The following is a 22276-nucleotide window of genomic DNA, read 5'->3' on the forward strand; positions in this document are numbered from 1 at the left end:
GTATTTTTGTAGAAAAAAGCTGCACGCTGTAGAAAACATGAACTCTTGTTGCCATCACACTGGTAAAAGCACACTGGATAAATGAAAACACATTCTGTGACCTGAGCTGTGATGGGTTTTCTTCATCTGGCCAAGTTGGGATGAAATCTGGCCCGAAAACATGAAATCTCACAAACCTGATAGCTGCATTACGCTTACTCTGACCAGAGTGTTCGCTGTGGGACTTCATTTCCCAGTTCGATGGCTCTGCTAGAACTCGCTGCTCTTTGCCCCTCATCACACGGGTGCAGATATGTTTCGGGTGTGTCCACTAAACGAGTGTCCGTCAATGATAAATAAGGGATTGCACTTTCCACCCCTCTGCTCTCTGCATTCTGCTATTCTTAGTTTGCTGTGTGGTGAGCTAAAGGTTTAGAGTTACAAAGACCCTCTTTCCTTCACTTCTCCACCTCCTCGTTTGTCAAACAGCCGCACGTCAGTGGGTTGTTTCTCTCCTCTTGTGGGTTTTTAAAGGTCCACTACTACACTGTTTTTCATCAATATATCACAGGTCTCAGATATATACAGAACTATCAGAGTCTCTGATTGGCTGAAACACCAAACAGATCATTGCAGCATTACCCATAATCCCCTCTGTTTCAGCCCTGTTTCCAAAGTGCTGATTATCTGTCTGTTACTTGAGATGAAAATAAGGAGCCCCTCCCCACGCCCCTCTGAGACACATTTGGTTACAAAGAACTCAATGGTGCTCTAGGAGGAGATTCAGGTGATAAAGTGGGGGGGGGGGGGGGGGTTACCTTGGTTGCTGATTGGCTAATGGTTACACAAGACAAAACATCGTTATGACATCATAAAGGGGCCAAAATCTGATCAGCTCATTTTCAGACAGGTTTTTATAGAAATGGATCAAAAAGAGAGAGAATCTTCGTTCCTGAAACTTTCAGAGTCTCTTTCCACAGAGGGGACACATATTGATGTAGAAGAGACATGAAGAAGAGGGGACACATGTTGATGTAGAAGAGACATGAAGAAGAGGGGACACATGTTGATGTAGAAGAGACATGAAGAAGAGGGGACACATGTTGATGTAGAAGAGACATGAAGAAGAGGGGACACATGCTGATGTAGAAGAGACATGAAGAAGAGGGGACACATGTTGATGTAGAAGAGACATGAAGAAGAGGGGACACATGTTGACGTAGAAGAGACATGGAGAAAAGGGGACACATGTTGATGTAGAAGAGACATGAAGAAGAGGGGACACATGTTGATGTAGAAGAGACATGAAGAAGAGGGGACACATGTTGATGTAGAAGAGACATGAAGAAGAGGGGACACATGTTGATGTAGAAGAGACATGAAGAAGAGGGGACACATGTTGATGTAGAAGAGACATGAAGAAGTGGATTTTGCTAATAGGTGACCTTTAAGTTGAACAATGAAGTGTGTTAGCGTGTGTCCTGGAGGCACAGTGACACAGACACTCTCCTGAGTATTGCACACTTGTTATTGGAAATGCATCTATTATTATCGTCCATTATTAAAGCTCTGTGGATCAGACAGGAGATAAGCTCATTGAAGGATCTGACACTGTTTGGAAAGGACAGTGGGACTCCAGGGGGTCCCCAGGTAGAATAAGGACAAAGGCATGGAAAGGAAAGGAAAACTTGGGAGCGCCCTGGAGTCCTAATTAACTATACATGTGCTGACCATGAGCTGAAAGATACTCAATACAATATGATTTGAATACAGTATCTGTTTAATACTGTAAGTGCAATACGATTAAGTATCTATCTATCTATCTATCTGTCTATCTATCTATCTATCTATCTATCTATCTATCTATCTATCTATCTATCTATCTATCTATCTATCTATCTATCTATCTATCTATCTATCTATCTATCTATCTATCTATCTATGACACCCAGTAACATTGCAATGCTATATGATGCAATATAGATCAAATATAAAAGTCACCAATATGATTTTTATGAACGAATGTGCAACATGAAATTAAAATAAAATCTGGATTCATTCCTACATGACACTGACAAGATAACTTTATAAATAGGGTGCTTTGAGCAAGTGGACACACGACTCCAAAGTGCAAAACAAACTCTGACCCCCCCTCCTCTCTCCTTTCTCCCACAGTGCACTCTTGCCCAGGGGTGTGCGCTGGTGTGTGTGAGTGAGTGTGTGTGTGTGTGAGCCAGAGCACCAGGAGTCATGTCGGATCCCCGGGACATCGATGAGGACGCCCTCCTGAAGGGCCTCAGCGCCGCCGAGATGGACCAGCTGGAGTACGAGCTGCAGGAAATGGACCCCGAGGTACAAGACATATTTTATTTCTCTCAATCTGCACATGTGGGCGGCTTCGGGTCTCTCTATCCAATGCCACAGGGTCAGAAAATGATTTTATATTTATAAACTTTAAATATGAATATGAATGTGAGAATTAATCATTTGCAATATCAAATAAAATAAGAGTCAGAATCTGCAGAATCTGAATATTATTTTATATTTATTTGCACCACTCTAGCAAGAGTTTTTCTCACAATGTAATAATCATAAGTCATTCAGATCAAAATTGAAAGATTGTTAGAGTCTATTATTGCAGAAATGACCATTAGGGCTGTTGTAGAATAAGGAAGGTCTTAGTCGACTAACATGCTTAAAGGTGACCTATCATGCAAAATGCACTTTTGTACGTCTCCATACCCAAATCCAGATTTGAACACTTCTATGACATCACAGAAGTGGCGCTATGGCTATTGGGCCAACTTCACCAATCAGGAGGAGACAGCCATGGACATAGCCGTTGGAAAGCGCTGGAGACGCTGTAGTACATATGCCAGGCCTGTAGATGGTGCTGTTCTCACAGAATCAGCCCATGCAAAGACAGTGTTAAATTGAGCGAAGTGAGGAATGGCTAAAATGCATGATCTGTTTGTATTTTGAAAAATAAAAAGTATAAATATGCCTTATATAGGTATGGTCCTACACTATATTATTCAAATGTAGCATGATAGGTCCACTTTAAGATGTTGTAGATGAATCGAATACTTAAAGCGAAACAAAGACGCTCACCATGAGAGAGCACTGAGTTGTCTCTCCTCCGGTGATTAAATGGGTCGAATACAAGAAGAGGGCAGCAAGGGGCAAAAGATCAATTGAAGTGAAATCAAGCGGCACTCAGTCAAAGCAAGTGTTGCCATAACAAGGTTTACCAAATTAAAATGGTAACAGAACATGATTCAGACAACCTTTGCACACGATCGCCCACCCACGTGTTTCCATAGTTTGTGATACAGGTTGTCAGTTTTGGATGAATACAATGTATATTATAACATCTTAAAAACTAAAACATATGTATGCAACGATTATATACAGCAAACTGCCTTAACTGGTAACTGCAGAACTACATGCAACTAAAGAGTTTTATACAAACATTTCTCCCTTAACCTGTTAAGCCCGAGAGGCCCCTAATCCGGGTCTGGCGGGTAGTTTTTTCACGAAACTTCTCAGGGCTTCTCAATATTTAAAAATCTATTAATGTGTCATACTCACTTAACGGTTAGAGACTCAGCTAACTGAAGATATGAACCACGAAACAAAGCACAAGTCTCACAAGAAGCGTCTAAATTAGCCCTGAGCAAAAAAAAGCTAACGCACTTAGAACTCAAGGTAAAAATACCCTTATTACTTATCGTAACTTCCAGAGATATGGAAAATGCACCCAAATGACCCCATAAGTGTTTGTTTTTTCTGAATCTCTCTAAAAAGGTCAAATGTAACTTGTTTTGCATCAATCTTGATACAGGGTACTTATTATATCTTATAGTTTGGATTCCTAAAGCTTTTAGTCTACTAACCCATCATTCAAGGATGGTTTTCACTATAAGTAAAAAAAAATGTTTGGACGGACACTATACATTTTTAAATGACATTAAAATTCAAAAAATCTATATTGATTCTGACTTTTCTACATCCAACTCACAGGTTTATCATTGCTTTGAGAAAAAAGATTATTAATGTACTCCTTTTAGAAGGGAAGATATGGTCATTTGTTCTGGGAATGTCATTTTCGAGCCTTAGACCTGAAAAACAGGCTCAGGGCTTAACAGGTTAAAACAACACAACTCTTTAAGTGGTGCATTGAAGAAATAAAAGTGAATCAGTAATAAAAAAAGGATACAAATTAGTGATGTGTCGAAAACATTTTCGATCCACTCCATCCCTCCTTCACTGAATCCATCCTCTCATGTTCCCTGGTTTTAATACCACATCAACATAACATTTGACCACTTGTTCTCCCAGAATGCCATGCTGCCTGCAGGCTTCCGGCAGCGCGACCAGACGAAGAAGGGCCCGACGGGGACGTACGACCGCGACGCGCTGCAGCAGCACCTGGAGAAGGAGGCGCTGGAGATCGAGGACAAAGAGGACCTGGTGCCCTTCACCGGGCAGAAGAAAGGTCAGAGCTGAACATTGAGATTATTTTCAGTGATTTTGCACACTAAAATGTTAAGACTATATGTTAGAGCCAGTATTTTGTTTTTATAAGAAAGGCCACCTAATTGTGACGTCTGTAGTCAACACACTATAAAAGACTACAATTCCCACGGTGCCTCCTCTAAAGTGATGGGCTGTGTGTCAGAAAGACCCCCTCGAGGCGCCGTTTTTAACCATTCAAATACCCTTTAAGTTATTAAGTTATATAAGCCTTATCAAGAAAGAAAGAACACCTAAGTTGTTTGTTATTTTATTTGAGTTTTGCCTTTTTGTTTTGAATATTGTAAAGACTTATTTTCTTTGTTGCATGTGTAAAAGTACGTTATTTTATTTTGAGCAAACACATCGAATAATATCATCTAAAGTTTACCATCGGAGGCCAAGCAACTCTTCAACTGTAAGTAATGTAAAGGAAAGAAAACTAGTTAGAAATGTCTGTTGAAGGCGTCTAGTGGCTTGATGGAAAAACCAGGAAGGAAGCCACGACACTATATGCACCAAACACAGATGTGTCCTTATGAAGTCTGTAGAATACCATGACTTCTCTGAAGCTCCACTATACTTCATTCAGATATTTTCATATATTTAGCTTTGACCAATATTCCTATTACTGCAATTTGGGTATTGCATTGATCCATGTTGTGATTTTGATTCAGTCTTGTTTCATTGTGCAGCCCTAGTGCAGACATCCTGCCACAACAGATTACATTTAAGTCATTTTAATGCAACAACAGGGCAAGTTTGTTTATCCAGCACCTTTCAACACAAGGCAATTCAAAGTGCTTTACAAAAGTGAAAGACATTCAGAGCATTAAGAAATAGTGCAGCAGAAACTTATTCGAAAATGGAATTTTAAAAGCAAAGATAATATAAACAAGGACTAACTGTTAGTGAGTTAAATCCCTATAGAGGCTGTCCTTCTCCCTCACTCAGCTGTTCAGGGTTTGACTCTGTGATGCTCCACTGCTCAGAGTTTCAGTCTGTGTGTGGGGTTTCTGCAGATCACTGAGTTTTCGGGCCATTTCCATCAAACTCTTACGGCCCGTCCACACAGCGGCGTGCGTTGAAAGCTTCCCCATTCACTTTGAATGGGGTGACGTCACTTTTCGCCGAACTGCATTGTGGGAAGCGACGCGGAGCTTTGCTGGCATGGCTCGCCGCAAAAGTTGAGCAATGTTTAACTTCTGAAGCCTCGGCAGAAGCGTCAGCCAATCGAATCATATGCCAGTACAAGCTCTAGCCAATCGAACCGCTGCTTGTGTGTCAGGGGCGGGAGATTCATGTGATTGGTTGTTGGTCGAGTTTCAGACGCGCCCGCCGGCAAGCGACAGCGCACGCTGCTGTGTGGATGGGCCGTTACAGGCTGACACGCCAAGGCCTTCCAGGAAATAATTTGCCTAAGGATATTGGCACTGTAGTTCCTGCTGGGGCGTGAACTGTTGCTTGATGCAGATTTTAAGAAACCCTTTTATGCTATTTGGGCTTTTCCCTTTCCTCTACCAAGTCAACTTTATTGTCAATCCTTCAGTTTGTGTGTACAGACAGAGGGATCGAAATGCCGTTTCACACAATCCTGAAAACAAAAATACAAATAAATATAAAAATATGAATAAAATATGTAAATCCTATATATACACAATCAATAGGCACATTTATACACATGCACTAATTAGTTAGTAGTATGTTATATAGTTCTTTTTGCATGTAAATGGTCTACAAAGTTCCCTCCAGATGAATCAGACATCACTATGTTACACGCGTGATTCTAATGGCTAGTGCTCCGACACATTGTACGTGATAGGCTAAGGGGCGGGACATCTCTTAGCGTTTAACCAATCACAACAGAGCTGGCCAGCTAACTAATCAGAGCAGACTGGGCTCTGGTTTCAGACAGAGGGTGAAAAGAGGTGCTGCAGCACAGGCAGTATGAGAACAATAAAGAGCTTTTTGAACATTAGCATGGAGACATGTCCCAGTAGAGACACTACATACTGATATACACCTGAACATCAGCAGGAGAGGACTCTTTAAAGTAGAGACACTACATACTGATATACACCTGAACATCAGCAGGAGAGGACTCTTTAAAGTAGAGACACTACATACTGATATACACCTGAACATCAGCAGGAGAGGACTCTTTAAAGTAGAGACACTACATACTGATATACACCTGAACATCAGCAGGAGAGGACTCTTTAAAGTAGAGACACTACATACTGATATACACCTGAACATCAGCAGGAGAGGACTCTTTAAAGTAGAGACACTACATACTGATATAAACCTGAACATCAGCAGGAGAGGACTCTTTAAAGTAGAGACACTACATACTGATATACACCTGAACATCAGCAGGAGAGGACTCTTTAAAGTAGAGACACTACATACTGATATACACCTGAACATCAGCAGGAGAGGACTCTTTAAAGTAGAGACACTACATACTGATATACACCTGAACATCAGCAGGAGAGGACTCTTTAAAGTAGAGACACTACATACTGATATACACCTGAACATCAGCAGGAGAGGACTCTTTAAAGTAGAGACACTACATACTGATATACATCTGAACATCAGCAGGAGAGGACTCTTTAAAGTAGAGACACTACATACTGATATACACCTGAACATCAGCAGGAGAGGACTCTTTAAAGTAGAGACACTACATACTGATATACACCTGAACATCAGCAGGAGAGGACTCTTTAAAGTAGAGACACTACATACTGATATACATCTGAAATTCAGCAGGAGAGGACTCTTTAAAGTAGAGACACTACATACTGATATACACCAGAACATCAGCAGGAGAGGACTCTTTAAAGTAGAGACACTACATACTGATATACAGAGATGAGGTCGTTACTAAAAAAAAGTAATATACTACACTACTTCGTTACTCTGTCTCTACATAAAGTCGTTACTTTACTCGCAGGGCCGGCCCGCCCCTCCCTACAGGCAGATCACGCAGACTGCTAAAATTTCAAATGTCCTCTTTAGTTCAGTTTCCATTGTCGCATAAGACTGATCCAGATAGCTCCTGAATGTTTTCCTCTCTGACCATGGCTGTCCTCTGTCTCCTGCTATCTGTATTTTGCGCAGTATATCTCTGAACGATGGTGATTCCACTTTGCAAATGGGCAACATTTCCTCTACTATGAAGGATGCTACAGTACAAGCCTGTCCATCTCTGCTTTGGTTACCGGTCCTCCAAATTCTCATTTTTGCTGCTTCGGGGTCGGCGGAGGCGCACTCACAACATCCTCACTCTGGGTCCGGGGGTCCTTAGCTATTAGCTTCACCTTAGCATGTGTTCGTTGCAGGTGTTGAGGTTGGACGAGGTGTTTGCAGCAGTGGATAACGGCTTCTGGCCTGGACACAGTTTGCACCTCACCGTCACATTCCTGTCTATTCTTCGGACAAACTCAAAATAATGGGCGTACCTCCACCCCTCGAAAGTTATCGCTGACTCAGCCATGTTTATGCAGCACTGCACGTGGAGATGTGGACGCGCTAATCGCCCAGATTACGTACATATAAACCTGCGGCGGAAACCCCTCTTGTCTGTCAGTGTGATTATGACTGATTTTATAAAAGTAGCGAAGTAACGCGTGTCGGGGCAATGTTAGTAACTGTAGTGTGATTACTGAATTATAAAAGTGGCGTGTTACACTACTCCGTTACCGACAAAAGTCATATTATTACACCCAACTGCTGATATACACTTGAACATGAGCATAGTGTGTCCTCTTTAATAATTAATAACGTACAAGGCCTGCACTGCGAGACTCTTAGAAAGGAAATCACTCAAACAACAGCCTATGTCCTTCCTTGAATATGTTTTTGTAACAAACAAAATTGATAAGTTGATTGATCAAAGCATGAATAAAAAAGATAAGAAACCATAAGCTAGTCTCCAGTGGAAAACACAAATCCATGATAAGCTAGAATAACTTGTATTTGGGGAAACATGATCCAAACAGAGCTTTTAGTCAAACTATTCAGACTGATAAAACCCCATAAAGATTACAAGAAAGAAAAACTCTGGGAAACTTGATGACTGATGCATAAAAACACAGAAGTCTCTTTCTGTTCGTCTCCGCTTGTTTCTCCTCCTACTTCTTTCTCAAGTCTGATTGTCCTTCTGTCTTTTTCTCTTCAGGTTTACATCTTAACTCGTGTTTTTCTTTATTTGAATCCCCAGGAAAGACCTTTGAGGCCAAGAAACCGGCAGAAATCCCAGAGAACGAGCAGGTGAAGCTGGAGCCGGAGCTGGAGGAGGCTCTGAAGAACGCCACGGACGCTGAGATGTGCGACATCGCAGGTTAGACACTCTTTTAATGATACTACAGTTGATGGTAGTACTAGTATCACTGGACCCTAAATGTTACTACTTCCTTAAAGGAGACCTATCATGCAAAACGCACTTTTGATGTCTTTTTTATTTATTTATTCTATACATCATGTTTTGTCCATATTATATCTGGTTCAGTTATATATACGGAATATATATTTATTTAATTCTGACTGTAAACTTAAATGTTGAAAATAATTAAAACAATAAGTACTGTAAACTTCAGGTTGAAAAAACAAGTTCTAGTAACTTCAATATTTTGAGTTCCTGTGAGATTTTCTGAGTTTTTGATTCGACATTACACACAGAAAAGCAAAGCCTCACAAAAGCCTGCAGTAAATGTATAATATTAAAGGGGACCTATCATGCAAAATGCACTTTTGATGTCTTTTATACATAAAGATGTGTACCCGGTGTGTCGGGGAACTCACGCAGTGTCAGAAAATAAAACCCTCTCTTTTCCTCCGTACCCAAATCTCTAAAAACGGGCCTACAACGGAGCTGATCCAGATTTGCGTCCGATATGACATACTATCGGAAATGTTGGGCTGGCTTTACACCCACGGCCCTATCAGAAACAATGCCCGACTGTTTTGTACGTAATCTGGTCGGTGTTTACATTAGCATCGCTAACACTCAGAGCTAACCTGTACTGGAGAGCATGTGTGTGAAGAAGCAGGAAGTAAAAAGGAACTCACCTTGTGGTATAACCGGCAAGAGAGAAAGCCTTTGAGCTCCATACTGTTTCTGAAATAATCCTTGATGTGGTTTGGAACATGATGGCATTTAATCACGCCTGAATCAGCGTTTCTCTATCAGGCCTGAAACAGAGGGATATGAGTGACTTCTAAAATGCATCATCTGTTTGGTACTTTGAGAAAAATACATCATAGAGATGTTTTTTATATATTTGTATATATCCGAGACCCATAATATATGCCTACAAATAGCATAATAGGAGACCTTTAAACAATTAAAATAAAAACAAAACTTTTATAATAAACTCAGTGAAATGGCTCCTACAATATTCTTTTTTAAAAGTCCTTCTGTCACACTGACCCAGTTCTAGCTTGATATTGTCCCCCTCAGTGGACTCAGTTCTCCAAAGCCAGCAGACATGAGCTGGGATCCAATTCCCCACGCTCAGCAACACAGAAATAAACAAGCAGGCCCGCGGCCAGATGGACAGGGAGGAGTGAACATGGGGGGGGGGGAGATACTGTATCTGTTCAGAACAGACCAGTGGGAAGCTACTGCTCACACAGATACTCAGGCTGCAGTTTATCATGTTCCCTCAAGCTCACATTCAGTTAAACGGATCTTTAACTGTGTATACTGTATTGTACTGTGTATTCTTACATGTTGAACACAAACACCTGTACTTTCTACTTCTTACATGTTGAACACTAATACCTGTACTTTCTACTTCTTACATGTTGAACACAAATACCTGTACTTTCTACTTCTTACATTTTGAACACAAATACCTGTACTTTCTACTTCTTACATTTTGAACACAAATACCTGTACTTTCTACTTCTTACATTTTGAACACAAATACCTGTACTTTCTACTTCTTACATTTTGAACACAAATACCTGTACTTTCTACTTCTTACATGTTGAACACAAATACCTGTACTTTCTACTTCTTACATGTTGAACACAAATACCTGTACTTTCTACTTCTTACAAGTTGAACCCAAATACCTGCACTTTCTACTTCTTACATGTTGAACCCAAATACCTGTACTTTCTACTTCTCACATGTTGAACTCAAATACCTGTACTTTCTACTTCTTACAAGTTGAACCCAAATACCTGTACTTTCTACTTCTTACATGTTGAACACAAATACCTGTACTTTCTACTTCTTACATGTTGAACACAAATACCTGTACTTTCTACTTCTTACATGTTGAACACAAATACCTGTACTTTCTACTTCTTACATGTTGAACCCAAATACCTGTACTTTCTACTTCTTACATGTTGAACACAAATACCTGTACTTTCTACTTCTTACATGTTGAACCCAAATACCTGTACTTTCTACTTCTTACATGTTGAACACAAATACCTGTACTTTCTACTTCTTACATGTTGAACACAAATACCTGTACTTTCTACTTCTTACAAGTTGAACCCAAATACCTGTACTTTCTACTTCTTACATGTTGAACACAAATACCTGTACTTTCTACTTCTTACATGTTGAACACAAATACCTGTACTTTCTACTTCTTACATGTTGAACACAAATACCTGTACTTTCTACTTCTTACATGTTGAACTCAAATACCTGTACTTTCTACTTCTTACAAGTTGAACCCAAATACCTGTACTTTCTACTTCTTACATGTTGAACACAAATACCTGTACTTTCTACTTCTTACATGTTGAACACAAATACCTGTACTTTCTACTTCTTACATGTTGAACACAAATACCTGTACTTTCTACTTCTTACATGTTGAACACAAATACCTGTACTTTCTACTTCTCTCATTTTCCAAACAGGCTGGTTCCTTTAGTCTGAATGTGTGTTTGGTGGCGTGATCATTATTATTTAGAGTCATTGCGTGCCTATTGATTTGAACACGATCCGTGTATCCATCATTTCCTGGTCTTCTCTAAAGAAGAAGGACCAATGAAAACGTTGTCATGTTGCCGTTGTTCAGCATGGAAACATTCATTAGCTAACAATGACATTACTAGTACTTCTACTTTTACTCAAGTACAATATCTGAGTACTCCTCCCACCTCCGACGGCTGGATGGAGTCCAGAGGAGGATCAAACCTGAGACAGGCTTTTGTTTGAGAAAGAGAGAACAGAGAGAGATAGAGAGAGAGAGAGAGAAAGAGAGAGAGAGAGAGAGAAAGCTCCAATGACTTAATATGTATTTATATCAACATCATTCTCATATTAAGCTTTCTAGTTGCTGCAGTCTAGTTTGTGCTGTGAAGCTACTGTTTATAAGCCATAACCACATCATTTAACGTGCTTTAACATTCAACAATCTTGATTTCCTTTGAATAAAGTACTCAATTCAAAAATCTTTTAAGCAAGATTTCAGAACCAAATATCCTTACATTTCCTGATAATGAGCTTTCTAATTGCTGCAGTCTAGTTTGCGCTGTGAAGCTCCTGTGGGTTATTCTAAGGGCTGAACCGGATGATGAGGGGGGTTTTATCTCCCTCTCTCCCCCCTCTCCAGCTGTCTCCCCCCCCCCCTCCCATGGTTCCCCACAGGGGGGTCTGTCAGAGTGAGACTCAGTTTGTCAGGTTACATCATTAGCAGCTCTGCCCCCTGCTGCTCACACAGCGTAACAACAGGACTGTCACTAATATCTGTTCAGTGAAGGTGACGTGTTTACACATAATATATATACTTTTATATTTTACCATATATTTTAATGTTATGTTATTATAGTCTTTTTAAAATAGTTTTCTATCTGTGTTTTTAATTGTTGTTTTACTTGATGCATCACAACACCATATCAAATTCCTTGTACGTGTCAATAAACCTGTTTCTGATTCATTATTTAAAAATAGGTCCAGTGTCACTTAACCTCACGTTAACATATATCGCTGACTTGCAGAACATTTGTAAAGTACACACAACACTACACAACATTTCCTTTCATATGGCTTACATTTAAAGTTATGCTTATATTATTCACTGATTCTCTTAATATAACTGGTCTCTTTTTAATTGTATCTTACAGTAAAGCACCTATCATCTTGTCATGGTGTGACTGTATATCATCCCCCTGTTTGAATGTGTTACACTTTTAACTTTGGAGGTGCTCATACTTTAGTATTTTTAATTTGTGCTCTCATATCAATAAGGTTGTTTTAATTGACATTACTAAGTTTGTCTGACAACTGCAATCACTTCTAACTTTGCATATTGAGGTTTCACATACAGAACATGGGATCTGCTAATAAAAAGCAACGCAGTGAAGCTGGAAACATGTTTGCATACATCCTGTTCATTACACTGTGTTGCTGCTTGCCTCTAAATACAATCTTTAACTTGTTTTGGGGTTATCAGTGCATGCAGGACATTCATTCTGATCTCGTTCATAAATCACAGATGTTTTATTCATAGTGATTGTTTTCCCGCAGCTATCCTGGGGATGTACACGCTGATGAGCAACAAGCAGTACTACGACGCTCTGGGCATGACCGGCACCATCGCCAACACCGAGGGCATCAACAGTACGTATCACCTCATCTCATTAGCTCAATTAATTGTCTTTATAGGGAAAGACAGTGGGTACCACTTTACAATAAGACCACCCTTATAAAGGATTCATAAAAGGTTATTAATTAGGTTGTAAACAATTTATTAATCATTAAGAACCATTTATAAACCAGCTCTAACATAGTTTTCAACACAGACTCACTATTTGGCAAGATGACTAAGCCTTATATTGGCTACCTAGCTTACTTTGTCTTCTTCATCAGCCAGCATCCTTGGTATCTATCCTTACGAGTTACTAACATTTATAACTGCCAAAAGGGAGCCTTATTGTAAAGTGTAAAACACATTCCCATTTATTAATGAGTTACTAACTACATGTGGGCTCACTATTTGGCAAGCAACCGGTCACAGGTGCCCTGTTTATCTCATGTCTTATAAAAGCTTATTAAGGATGTATAAAGTGTTCACAACTTAATTAATAAATGAATTAAAAACTATTCGTAAACCCTTTATAAGGGTAGTCTTATTGTAAAGTGGTACCAGATAGTGTAACGGTGTCCAAACTTTTTTCTCCGAAGGCCACATACAGAAAAATATACGAAGAGCTGGGCCACTCACAAGAGCTGATTAATATCGCCTTATAAGTTAAGTTGGAAAAATCAATCAAATGTAGGTACATTATTCTTGATACTTGAAAATCCATTAAGAAACACAACAGCCTCTATCACAGCTCTCCAGAGGGTTTACTTTACGTTGTGCTTATAACACGAGGAAATAGAAAGGGTAGATTTCAAGCTTGTTATGTAAATAAGTTATTGGGTAATGTATTTGAAAAGTGAGCACACATGAACACTGTGATATATATATTTAATTAGTACAATATGACAAGTTTAATTTGTGGGCCATATTTCATTAGACTATTTGAATTCGCTTAAGGCTGTTTCAAAATGGACCGCGGGCCACATTTGGCTCCCGGGCCGTAGTTTGGGCACCCCTGGTCTAAAATGAAAAGCCATTGTCCTTTCTTGGGGTCGTGGGTTCTGACCCGCTTCAATTTGCTTCCAAACAAATGCGGAGAAGCTTTAAACTCTGGATTCTGAGCCATGTTGTTGTTTCGTTTTCAGGCGTAGTGAAACCAGATCCGTTTAAGATCTTCCCCGACGAGATGCCCAACCCCACCAACGTGGAGGAGACCCTGGAGAGGATCCACAACAACGACAGCAGCCTGATGGAGGTCAACCTCAACAACATCAAGGTCAGCAGGCCGAGGAAACTCAGAGAGGTTAAAACAGGTTTCTGGGAAGGACACATCTGAAGTTTCAAGATTCAAGGTTATAATAATAAGAATAATAATAATAATAATAATAGGTAAGTAGCAGCATTATAAAAAGACAAGTGGAACAAGTAATGAAGCAGCTGCAGGATGACAGGAGTACATATCATATTACCTAGTATAAGGTTTATGTTACAACACGGTTGGTATGGATGTCGGGTCGTGCACGATGAACAAGGAAGTAGAATAAAATATATCTTTATTGTCATCATACAAAGTACAACGACATTTCTTTGGCAACTCTCACTGCAGTAGTAACATTTAAACATATGTGTATTAGAACAGAGGTTCCCAAACTTTGCCATGCCAAGGACCCCCATAAAGCCTTATCCTCTGGCGGGGACCATTTTTTTAAATGATGTGTACAAGTGCCTCCCGATGGAACATGCATGCGTTGCCACTACATTTGGCGCCTTCTGCCTGATCGAAGCTGTCACTCCGCTTTCTTTGCCTGTCATAGCCCCACTGCCCCATCTGAACACACACCCACACAACGAGACCAGTCAAGTCCGTTTGAGATGATGTACTCATCTAAAACTTGGAAAATGTCTCTTCATGTGGTCCTACCTTCCAGTGCTTTGCAAAATAATATTTCCTCAACAAAGTTGTCTTCTGAAATAAATCTGATGTATGCAAACAATTCTGCGACATTTGCTACATCCGTGCTCTCATCCAGCTGCAGAGCGAAACATTCACTAGCTCTCACTTGCTCCAAAAGCTGAGCAGATTTTCACTCACAGTATGCAGCTCGATTCTGATTGGCTTGAAGGGCGGTCGTGTATTTCAAAAACAAAACATATGAAAAGATTGGCATCAAAGGACACATAGATTGATATATATGCAGTTATTAATAACATTAAAAAAAAAATTTTTTTTAAATCAAACTTAATTTTTTTTTTTTTAATTCCTGTTTCCCTCAAACTTTGAGTGAGGCCCCCCGGGGGGTCGGGGCCCCCACTTTGAAAAACACTGTATTAGAAAACAGTGTTGTTATCGTCCATGATCCATGCTTCCTTTGCTCTTAACAGTCCTTCTGAAAGTGGCTCTTAACCGTGTGCAAAGCCGACACTACAACTCATAATGTTCCTTGTTAATAAATACATAAATAAAGCCTCTGTCTCTCTGCAGGACATTCCCATCCCGACGCTGAAGGAGATCTTCGAGGCAATGAAGGGGAACTCTCAGGTGGAGTCTCTGAGCATCGCTGCCACGCGCAGCAACGACCCTGTGGCCTATGTGAGTATAAAGGTTACAAAAGGGATGAGCCATTAACGTAGATATTTAAAACTGGTAAGAAGATATGTTTCTGCATCTCCGCCATTTATACCTGTCTAATACTGCTCCTACAAAACGACCATTGAATTGTCATTACTCGCCTCTTGTTACCTCGAATCCTTGTTGGCACTGTGAATAAAGAATATATCGAGAATGTCAATATGTTAGTGTTTCTAAGTAGTAAATATTTAGCTAAAGTGCATGTGTAATGAATGAGAGTTGGTTTTTAATGCATGAATTGTGTTAGTTTGTAAACAGATTATTTGATATAGTTTTGCTGTTAAATGTAGTCTCGTTTGACTTCAATTTGTCAAGACTTTTCTCCTTTAATGGATACTTTGTTCACCGTGAAGCATTTTAGAAAAGTGTTCTGCAAGAATTCAAGCCAACATGGGGTTAGAAATGTATTTATAAAAGATAATATTGGGGATAAAGTATTTCTTTAAGCTTGGCATCCACAATGAGTACGGGAAGAATTTGATTTGATGTTGAAATGTTTGTATTGATGTGTGTGTGTGTGTGTGTGTGTGTGTGTGTGTGTGTGTGTGTGTGTGTGTGTGTGTGTGTGTGTGTGTGTGTGTGAGTGTGTGTGTGTGTGTGTGTGTGTGTGTGTGTGTGTGTGTGTGTGTGTACCAGGCGTGTGCAGAGATGCTGCAGGAGAACACCAGCTTGCAGAGTCTTAATGTTGAGTCCAACTTCATCACTTCTGACGGCATGATCAAAGTCATCAAAGCTATGGCCAACAACGCCACCCTGGTGGAGCTGAAGATCGACAACCAGGTCTGAAGCACTGAGTTCTGAACACCTGAATTCAAATATTTCGTCACTGTACTTAAGTACATTGTTCTGGTATCAGTATTTTACTCCACTACTTATTTTTCTGACGACTTTTTACTTTCTACTTCTTACATTTTGAACTCAAATACCTGTACTTTCTATTTCTCTCATTTCCCAAACAGGCTGGTTCCTTTAGTCTGAATGTGTGTTTGGTGGCGTGATCATTATTATTTAGAGTCATTGCGTGCCTATTGATTTGAACACGATCCGTGTATCCATCATTTCCTGGCCTTCTCTAAAGAAGAGGGACCAATGAAAACGTTGTCATGTTGCCGTTGTTCACCATGGAAACATTCATTAGCTAACAATGACATTATTGTTCTATTAATATAAAGGGAGGTCAGGTACTCTTTAAAACAGCTGGTAGTTATGGGTACTTTTTAATGAAGTACATTTCAAAGCCCTCTTTACTTTTACTTGAGTAAAGAAGTTTAGTCAGTACTTCTACTTTCACCAGAGTATTTTAAACGCGAGTATCTGTACTTCTACTTGAGTAAAGGATGTGTGACTGTACTTGTGCCATCTCTGCCTAAATCCAGGCAGACGGTGATAAGCTGTGTTTAAATGTAACGCTCTCTTCCTGTGTCACAGAGGCAGAAGCTGGGAGACTCGGTGGAGATGGAGATCGCCTCCATGTTAGAGAACAACTCCAGCATCCTCAAATTTGGATACCACTTCACCCAGCAGGGCCCTCGCGCCAGAGCCGCCATCGCCATCACACGAAACAACGACATGAGTGAGAACCAGCAGAAATCTACTCATATAGTCGTTGTTTGGTGGTTTTTTATGCTGCTGTAATGCAAACATGTCCCAATTTGGGATCAATGAAGTACCTCTTATCTTATCTTATAATTATACAGAGATAGAAGAAAATATCCATCACAGTTTTTTTCCAAATTCTGTTGAGGAATAAGTCCTTTAATCAAAATCAGAATCAGAAACAGGTTTATTACCAGGTAGGTTGCCACGTGCAAGGATTTTGACTTGATCTTGTGGTGCATACATTAAAGTAAAACAAAAATGAAAAACTATGTTAACAAAAACTATAATAACATTAAAAAAAACATAAAGCAGTATTTACATTGAAATAGAATTGGAATAAAATATGTGCAGTAATACAAAAACAAGATATTGTGTGCATTAATGTAATGCACATGTATTCTTAAGGTAAGGCAGACTTTGTAACTGTCTTAATGCGACTCTGGAAATTGAAGTCTGAGTCCATGACTACTCCCAGATTTCTGACTTTTTAACATTGCTGATTGCCTCTTTGGCTCCAAAAACAATCACTTTAACCCTTGTGTTCAAAAGCTGTTTCCGTTCATGGTGTTCGCAGGTACATTTTGACCCATGATTTATCTCAGTCCAAAACACACAAAAAATGGCTATCATCCAATATTGTTTTAACTACATCATAACTAACTTATTATGCATAACCGTACAATCCTGTTGTAATGTAATGTTATGGCCCAAAACACATTACACCACATAGTGAACACGTGCATGTGTGTGTTCAGGTTCAAGTGTTCGTGTACATCAGGGGTGCCCAATACGTCGATCGAAGGTAGTGTGGGTAGATCACATGGCATTGAAAAAAAAGAAGGAAAAAAATTAATATATATATTATTTATTTTTTATTTTTAAAGTTAGCTTATCATCCATCGTTACTATGGCATTTGCCACTTGATTGACGTACAGGAAAGCCAGTCTGAGTTGTATTGTGCCATACGGGTTCATGAAGTTAAGAGGGGGTCTCACCTCCTCATCTGAAGCGCAAATGTGGTTCACTATTATGCGGCGCAATTAGTGTAAGCGCCATTTAGTCCCCCGCTCGCGACACAGATTGGGCAGGGGCGGCCCTGTGGGGTAGATCATTTGGGCTTGGTCATTTTAAAAGTAGCTCCCAAGCTGAAAAAGTGTGGGCACCCCCTGGTGTACATATACTTTGTGAAGGGTTGAGTTCCCGTCGGGGGAGGGGGGCAGAGGGATGGGAGACCAGGTGCATGTTGCGAAAAATGATTGTTACAGTGGATGAAGGGGGCGGGGCGTCTAAAGTAAAAGATGAATCTTGATTGGGCCAAATTTGACCCCGAGACCTTCAGACTTGGCTAGAATTGTCAAAATCAGTGTTTTAGTGTTTATATAGCTGTTGTGGAAGATATCATGAAGCCTTGTTCCAATACAAAAAATTAGAGCGTAGTAATTATATCATTTTAACTTGAAACGGGTCACGGGAGACCCGAACACAACATAAGGGTTAATTGAAGACAATCCTGACACGTCTAACCATTGATTTGTTCAATGCACTCACTCAGTGCTTGATTTGGAACATACTCTTCTGGTGAAATGTTTATTTAAATATGTGTGTCGTCTACATAGAGGCCATGGCCATCACACGACTCAATGACGTGAGAGAGAACAATCATACAATCTCACAAAATCATAAAAAACTATGAAAATATTGTGTGAAATAGATGAGAAATCAAATAGGCCGGGTCTCATAGGGGTAGTAAGGGCATGTTGGGCATCTTTCTAATGTCTTTTTATACCACATTTAATATGTTTTCTCTCTGCTGACTTTTGTTGTTGCAGTCTTTTTTATTTTTAGCATGATTTATGAATATTTGTTGCCTTTGTAATTGTATTTTAATTGCAATTTTATAATGTGTTCTTAATGTGTTTTGTCTTGCAGTTCGCCAGCAGAGATTAAGATGAGAGCATCAAGGAAAAAGAAGAACCCTTTCAGACAGACTTCGTGTCAGATTTCTTAATTTGGAGCGCCATCGCTGATCGAATCGTGCATTTTGTAATCAACCTAACCTCCATGTCCCACCATTTCATTTCATTTACTGCCGCCAGCTTTTTGTAGACTGCTGAATTCATCATAAAGGCATGTATAGGTCACAAGCAACATGTGAAGTGTCTTTTCTTTCCTTCTTGTTTGTGCATCTCCAACATCATCCTAAACAAGAGGTTCTCATTCATTAAAAAAACATTATACATGTGGTGCTAACTGTGGTAAGGAAAAACACTGTAAATACTTTAAATAAAAATATATATTCAAGTATTCTTTCGACATGTTTGACAAGTTGAATTGTATTGTTTCTTCGCCTTATCTGACATTTCTTATTGGAAATGTGAATATCACTATTAACACATATTGGTTTAATGCACCAAGGAAGCACAGAATTTGATGCGTGTCATTATCTTTGAATAAAACAAGACAGAATTGTTTTGCAGTCTTCAATTAACTTCTAATTGTGCCGTTTTTGTTTTTTATTAGGTCTTAATGTGCTGGAAATACAGGTTTCATACGATGATCACAATAACGGGATATTGTAGACAGGTCCATCATTTATAAAATCACAACCAGTGGGCGAATACAAATATATTGGACTTAATTAAAGTGGCAATATTAGATAGATATAAGTATTAGCATCAAAAGATACTTAAAGTACTAAAAGTAAAAGTACTCGTTATCTAGAACATTTCAAAACATACTTGTCAACCCTCCCGATTTTCGCGGGAGACTCCCGATTTCATTGCCCTCTCCCGGTTTCCTCCCGGTGTCATATTTCTCACGCATTTCTCCCGATTTCTGACAAAATCAGATTTACTCAGGACTGTTTCCACTCGGACTTTAATACAGCTACACCATTGCTTGGTTTCCATGGTAACACGTCTCTTTAGTAGCGCGCCCAACTCAAAGTCTGAGAGGGTGAGGCAGATAGTCACAGAAAACAGAACAAGAATCGACAACTACTCTACTCTCTGCTCACTCCTTTCCTGTAAAATACAGGTCCAGCCCACACATAATTATGCTCCATCAAGGATGGTGCTAGAGGCCGCAAGGCATTGTACTTAGATCCACTAGCACCCCCCCCCCCCCCCCCCCCCCATTTTGCATTTTGAATTGCTCCCGATTTCTGAGGTCTCAAGGGTTGGCAAGTATGTTTCAAAAACATATTCATAGTGATGTATAAAATGTGAATCACTTCAATGATACACCTGGACCTGGTAACGTTACTTGACTTACTTTAAATACTCCTAGCTTAACGTATTATAATACAGGTGTCTAATAATCATTTATTGTTTGATTCTTATCATAATTCAAATCTGCAAAGTAACTATCAATTAAAGCTGTCAAATACATGTAGTGAAGTAAAAAGTGCGACATTTCCCTCCAAAATGTAGAAAAATCGAAAGTTAAACACAAGAACATCAACATTTTACTTGGTGGCGAAGTCCATAGAGACCGGTTCAAGTTCCCGAAAGACCAAGTGTTACCGAGGTGTCTGAGCAAGGAACCTTAAAGTGTGTGAAATATACTGACAAATTCAATAATGTTTTGATTATAATTATAACTTAAATGAAATGTTATACTTGGAAAAACAAATACAGGACCGAAAATAATACATATAAAACTACAATAAAAGAGATGAATGGAAGAGATGGACGAAATAATTTCAATGAGAAACTAAATCCCAGGGTTGAAGGGATTGATGTGTCCAGTGACAGGTAGTAAAACTGCGCGCACCAGAAGTAAAGGGCGTTGTTTATGGTGACGCTGGAATGAACGAGGACATCCCAATTAATACCTGAGGAGGACTCCTCTGTCCTGGCGTCTCTTCCTCGTGGCCGTTTCTCAATCTCGAGGAAACTGGCTTCCAAGACAATATTTCAAGGATGCTACGTCATCGAGTGCCGCCGAAGGACTGCTCCAATCTCCAGCGTACTTGGAATTCCACCGAGGCCGCGTCCTTGGTTTGGGGGTAATTTCGAGGCTGCACATGGGTAGACTTCGCGCCCTTAAAATCCCCACAATACTTTGCGAACAGACCAATTTCCCCAAATCTGTGGCGGAAAATGTAAGGCGGGGCCTCTCATATGACGCACACCTGCACACTTGCTCACCTATTCCACTCTTCGTTTTCTGAATGCCAGGAAGGATTCTTGCCTTCTGAAGCAGGTGACTCGGAAGACATGTGCTACCAAGCAAGCATCCTCGTGATTGAGAAACGGCCACGTGTCTCTCGCTCGTGTCTTACGGAGGCGGAGCTAAGACTCAAGGAAGGGACGCGAATGAGGGAAAGGAGGAGGTGAAATATTCAAGTAAGTGTACATGTCTCCTCTGTGGGACTATTCAAATCAAAATAAAATCAGAGCATTCAAAATTAGTTAAAATGACACAGGGTTGGGAGAGTAACTTTTAAAATGTATTCTGTTACAATTTCTAGTTAGGCTATAGGCTACCTGTAAAAAACAAACTAATCAGTAATCTAAGTAACCCGATTACTTTCCATTACTTTTTGGATTACATTAGCACCAAAATCAATGAAAAGGAACAAAATAACAATAAGATGTTGTTTACTTAAGTCCATTATGTGTAAGACAACAGATCAAATCACAGACTGTTTCACATTGACTTGTTGTTTCCTCTTAATGTTGACATTTCCTGCAGCATTTAAGGCCCTCCCTGTAAAGAAGCACAGCTCTCTGATCCCCTAAAGTCTCTCCTGATCCTCTGACTTCCCTCAAGCACCTGAGCTATTTTTACCCCCGACCCCTGATGGGAAATGAGTCCGCCGGGCTTCAGTTACCTTTTTCCAAAAATAAGAAACTTGAAGAGGGTTGCACACGCGGAGATTTATGAGCAGAAGCAGCTGCTAGCCTCTGACAGCATTGCTGGGGTTCCTGGCCTCCCTTCGCCTTCTTCTCATTTCTTGAATCTATTTCCTCATTTATA

General features: G+C 39.9%; 1 protein-coding gene across 1 annotated transcript in view; it reads left to right on the forward strand.

Annotated features, from left to right (window-relative positions):
• tmod4 (tropomodulin 4 (muscle)) overlaps positions 1–19441 on the forward strand; it is a 30643-nt gene extending 11202 nt beyond the window's left edge. Inside the window, exons 2-10 of the mRNA XM_079692901.1 lie at positions 2155–2331; positions 4321–4477; positions 8726–8845; positions 13007–13099; positions 14210–14340; positions 15547–15654; positions 16330–16473; positions 17122–17266; positions 19223–19441. Coding sequence (XP_079549027.1) covers positions 2230–2331; positions 4321–4477; positions 8726–8845; positions 13007–13099; positions 14210–14340; positions 15547–15654; positions 16330–16473; positions 17122–17266; positions 19223–19245 — 1023 coding nt within the window. The 5' untranslated portion in view covers positions 2155–2229 and the 3' untranslated portion in view covers positions 19246–19441. The remainder of the gene's footprint in view (positions 1–2154; positions 2332–4320; positions 4478–8725; positions 8846–13006; positions 13100–14209; positions 14341–15546; positions 15655–16329; positions 16474–17121; positions 17267–19222) is intronic.
• Positions 19442–22276: the final 2835 nt, after the last annotated feature.

Source organism: Notothenia rossii, assembly GCF_949606895.1.
Source record: "Notothenia rossii genome assembly, chromosome: 7".
Taxonomy (NCBI): domain Eukaryota; kingdom Metazoa; phylum Chordata; class Actinopteri; order Perciformes; family Nototheniidae; genus Notothenia; species Notothenia rossii.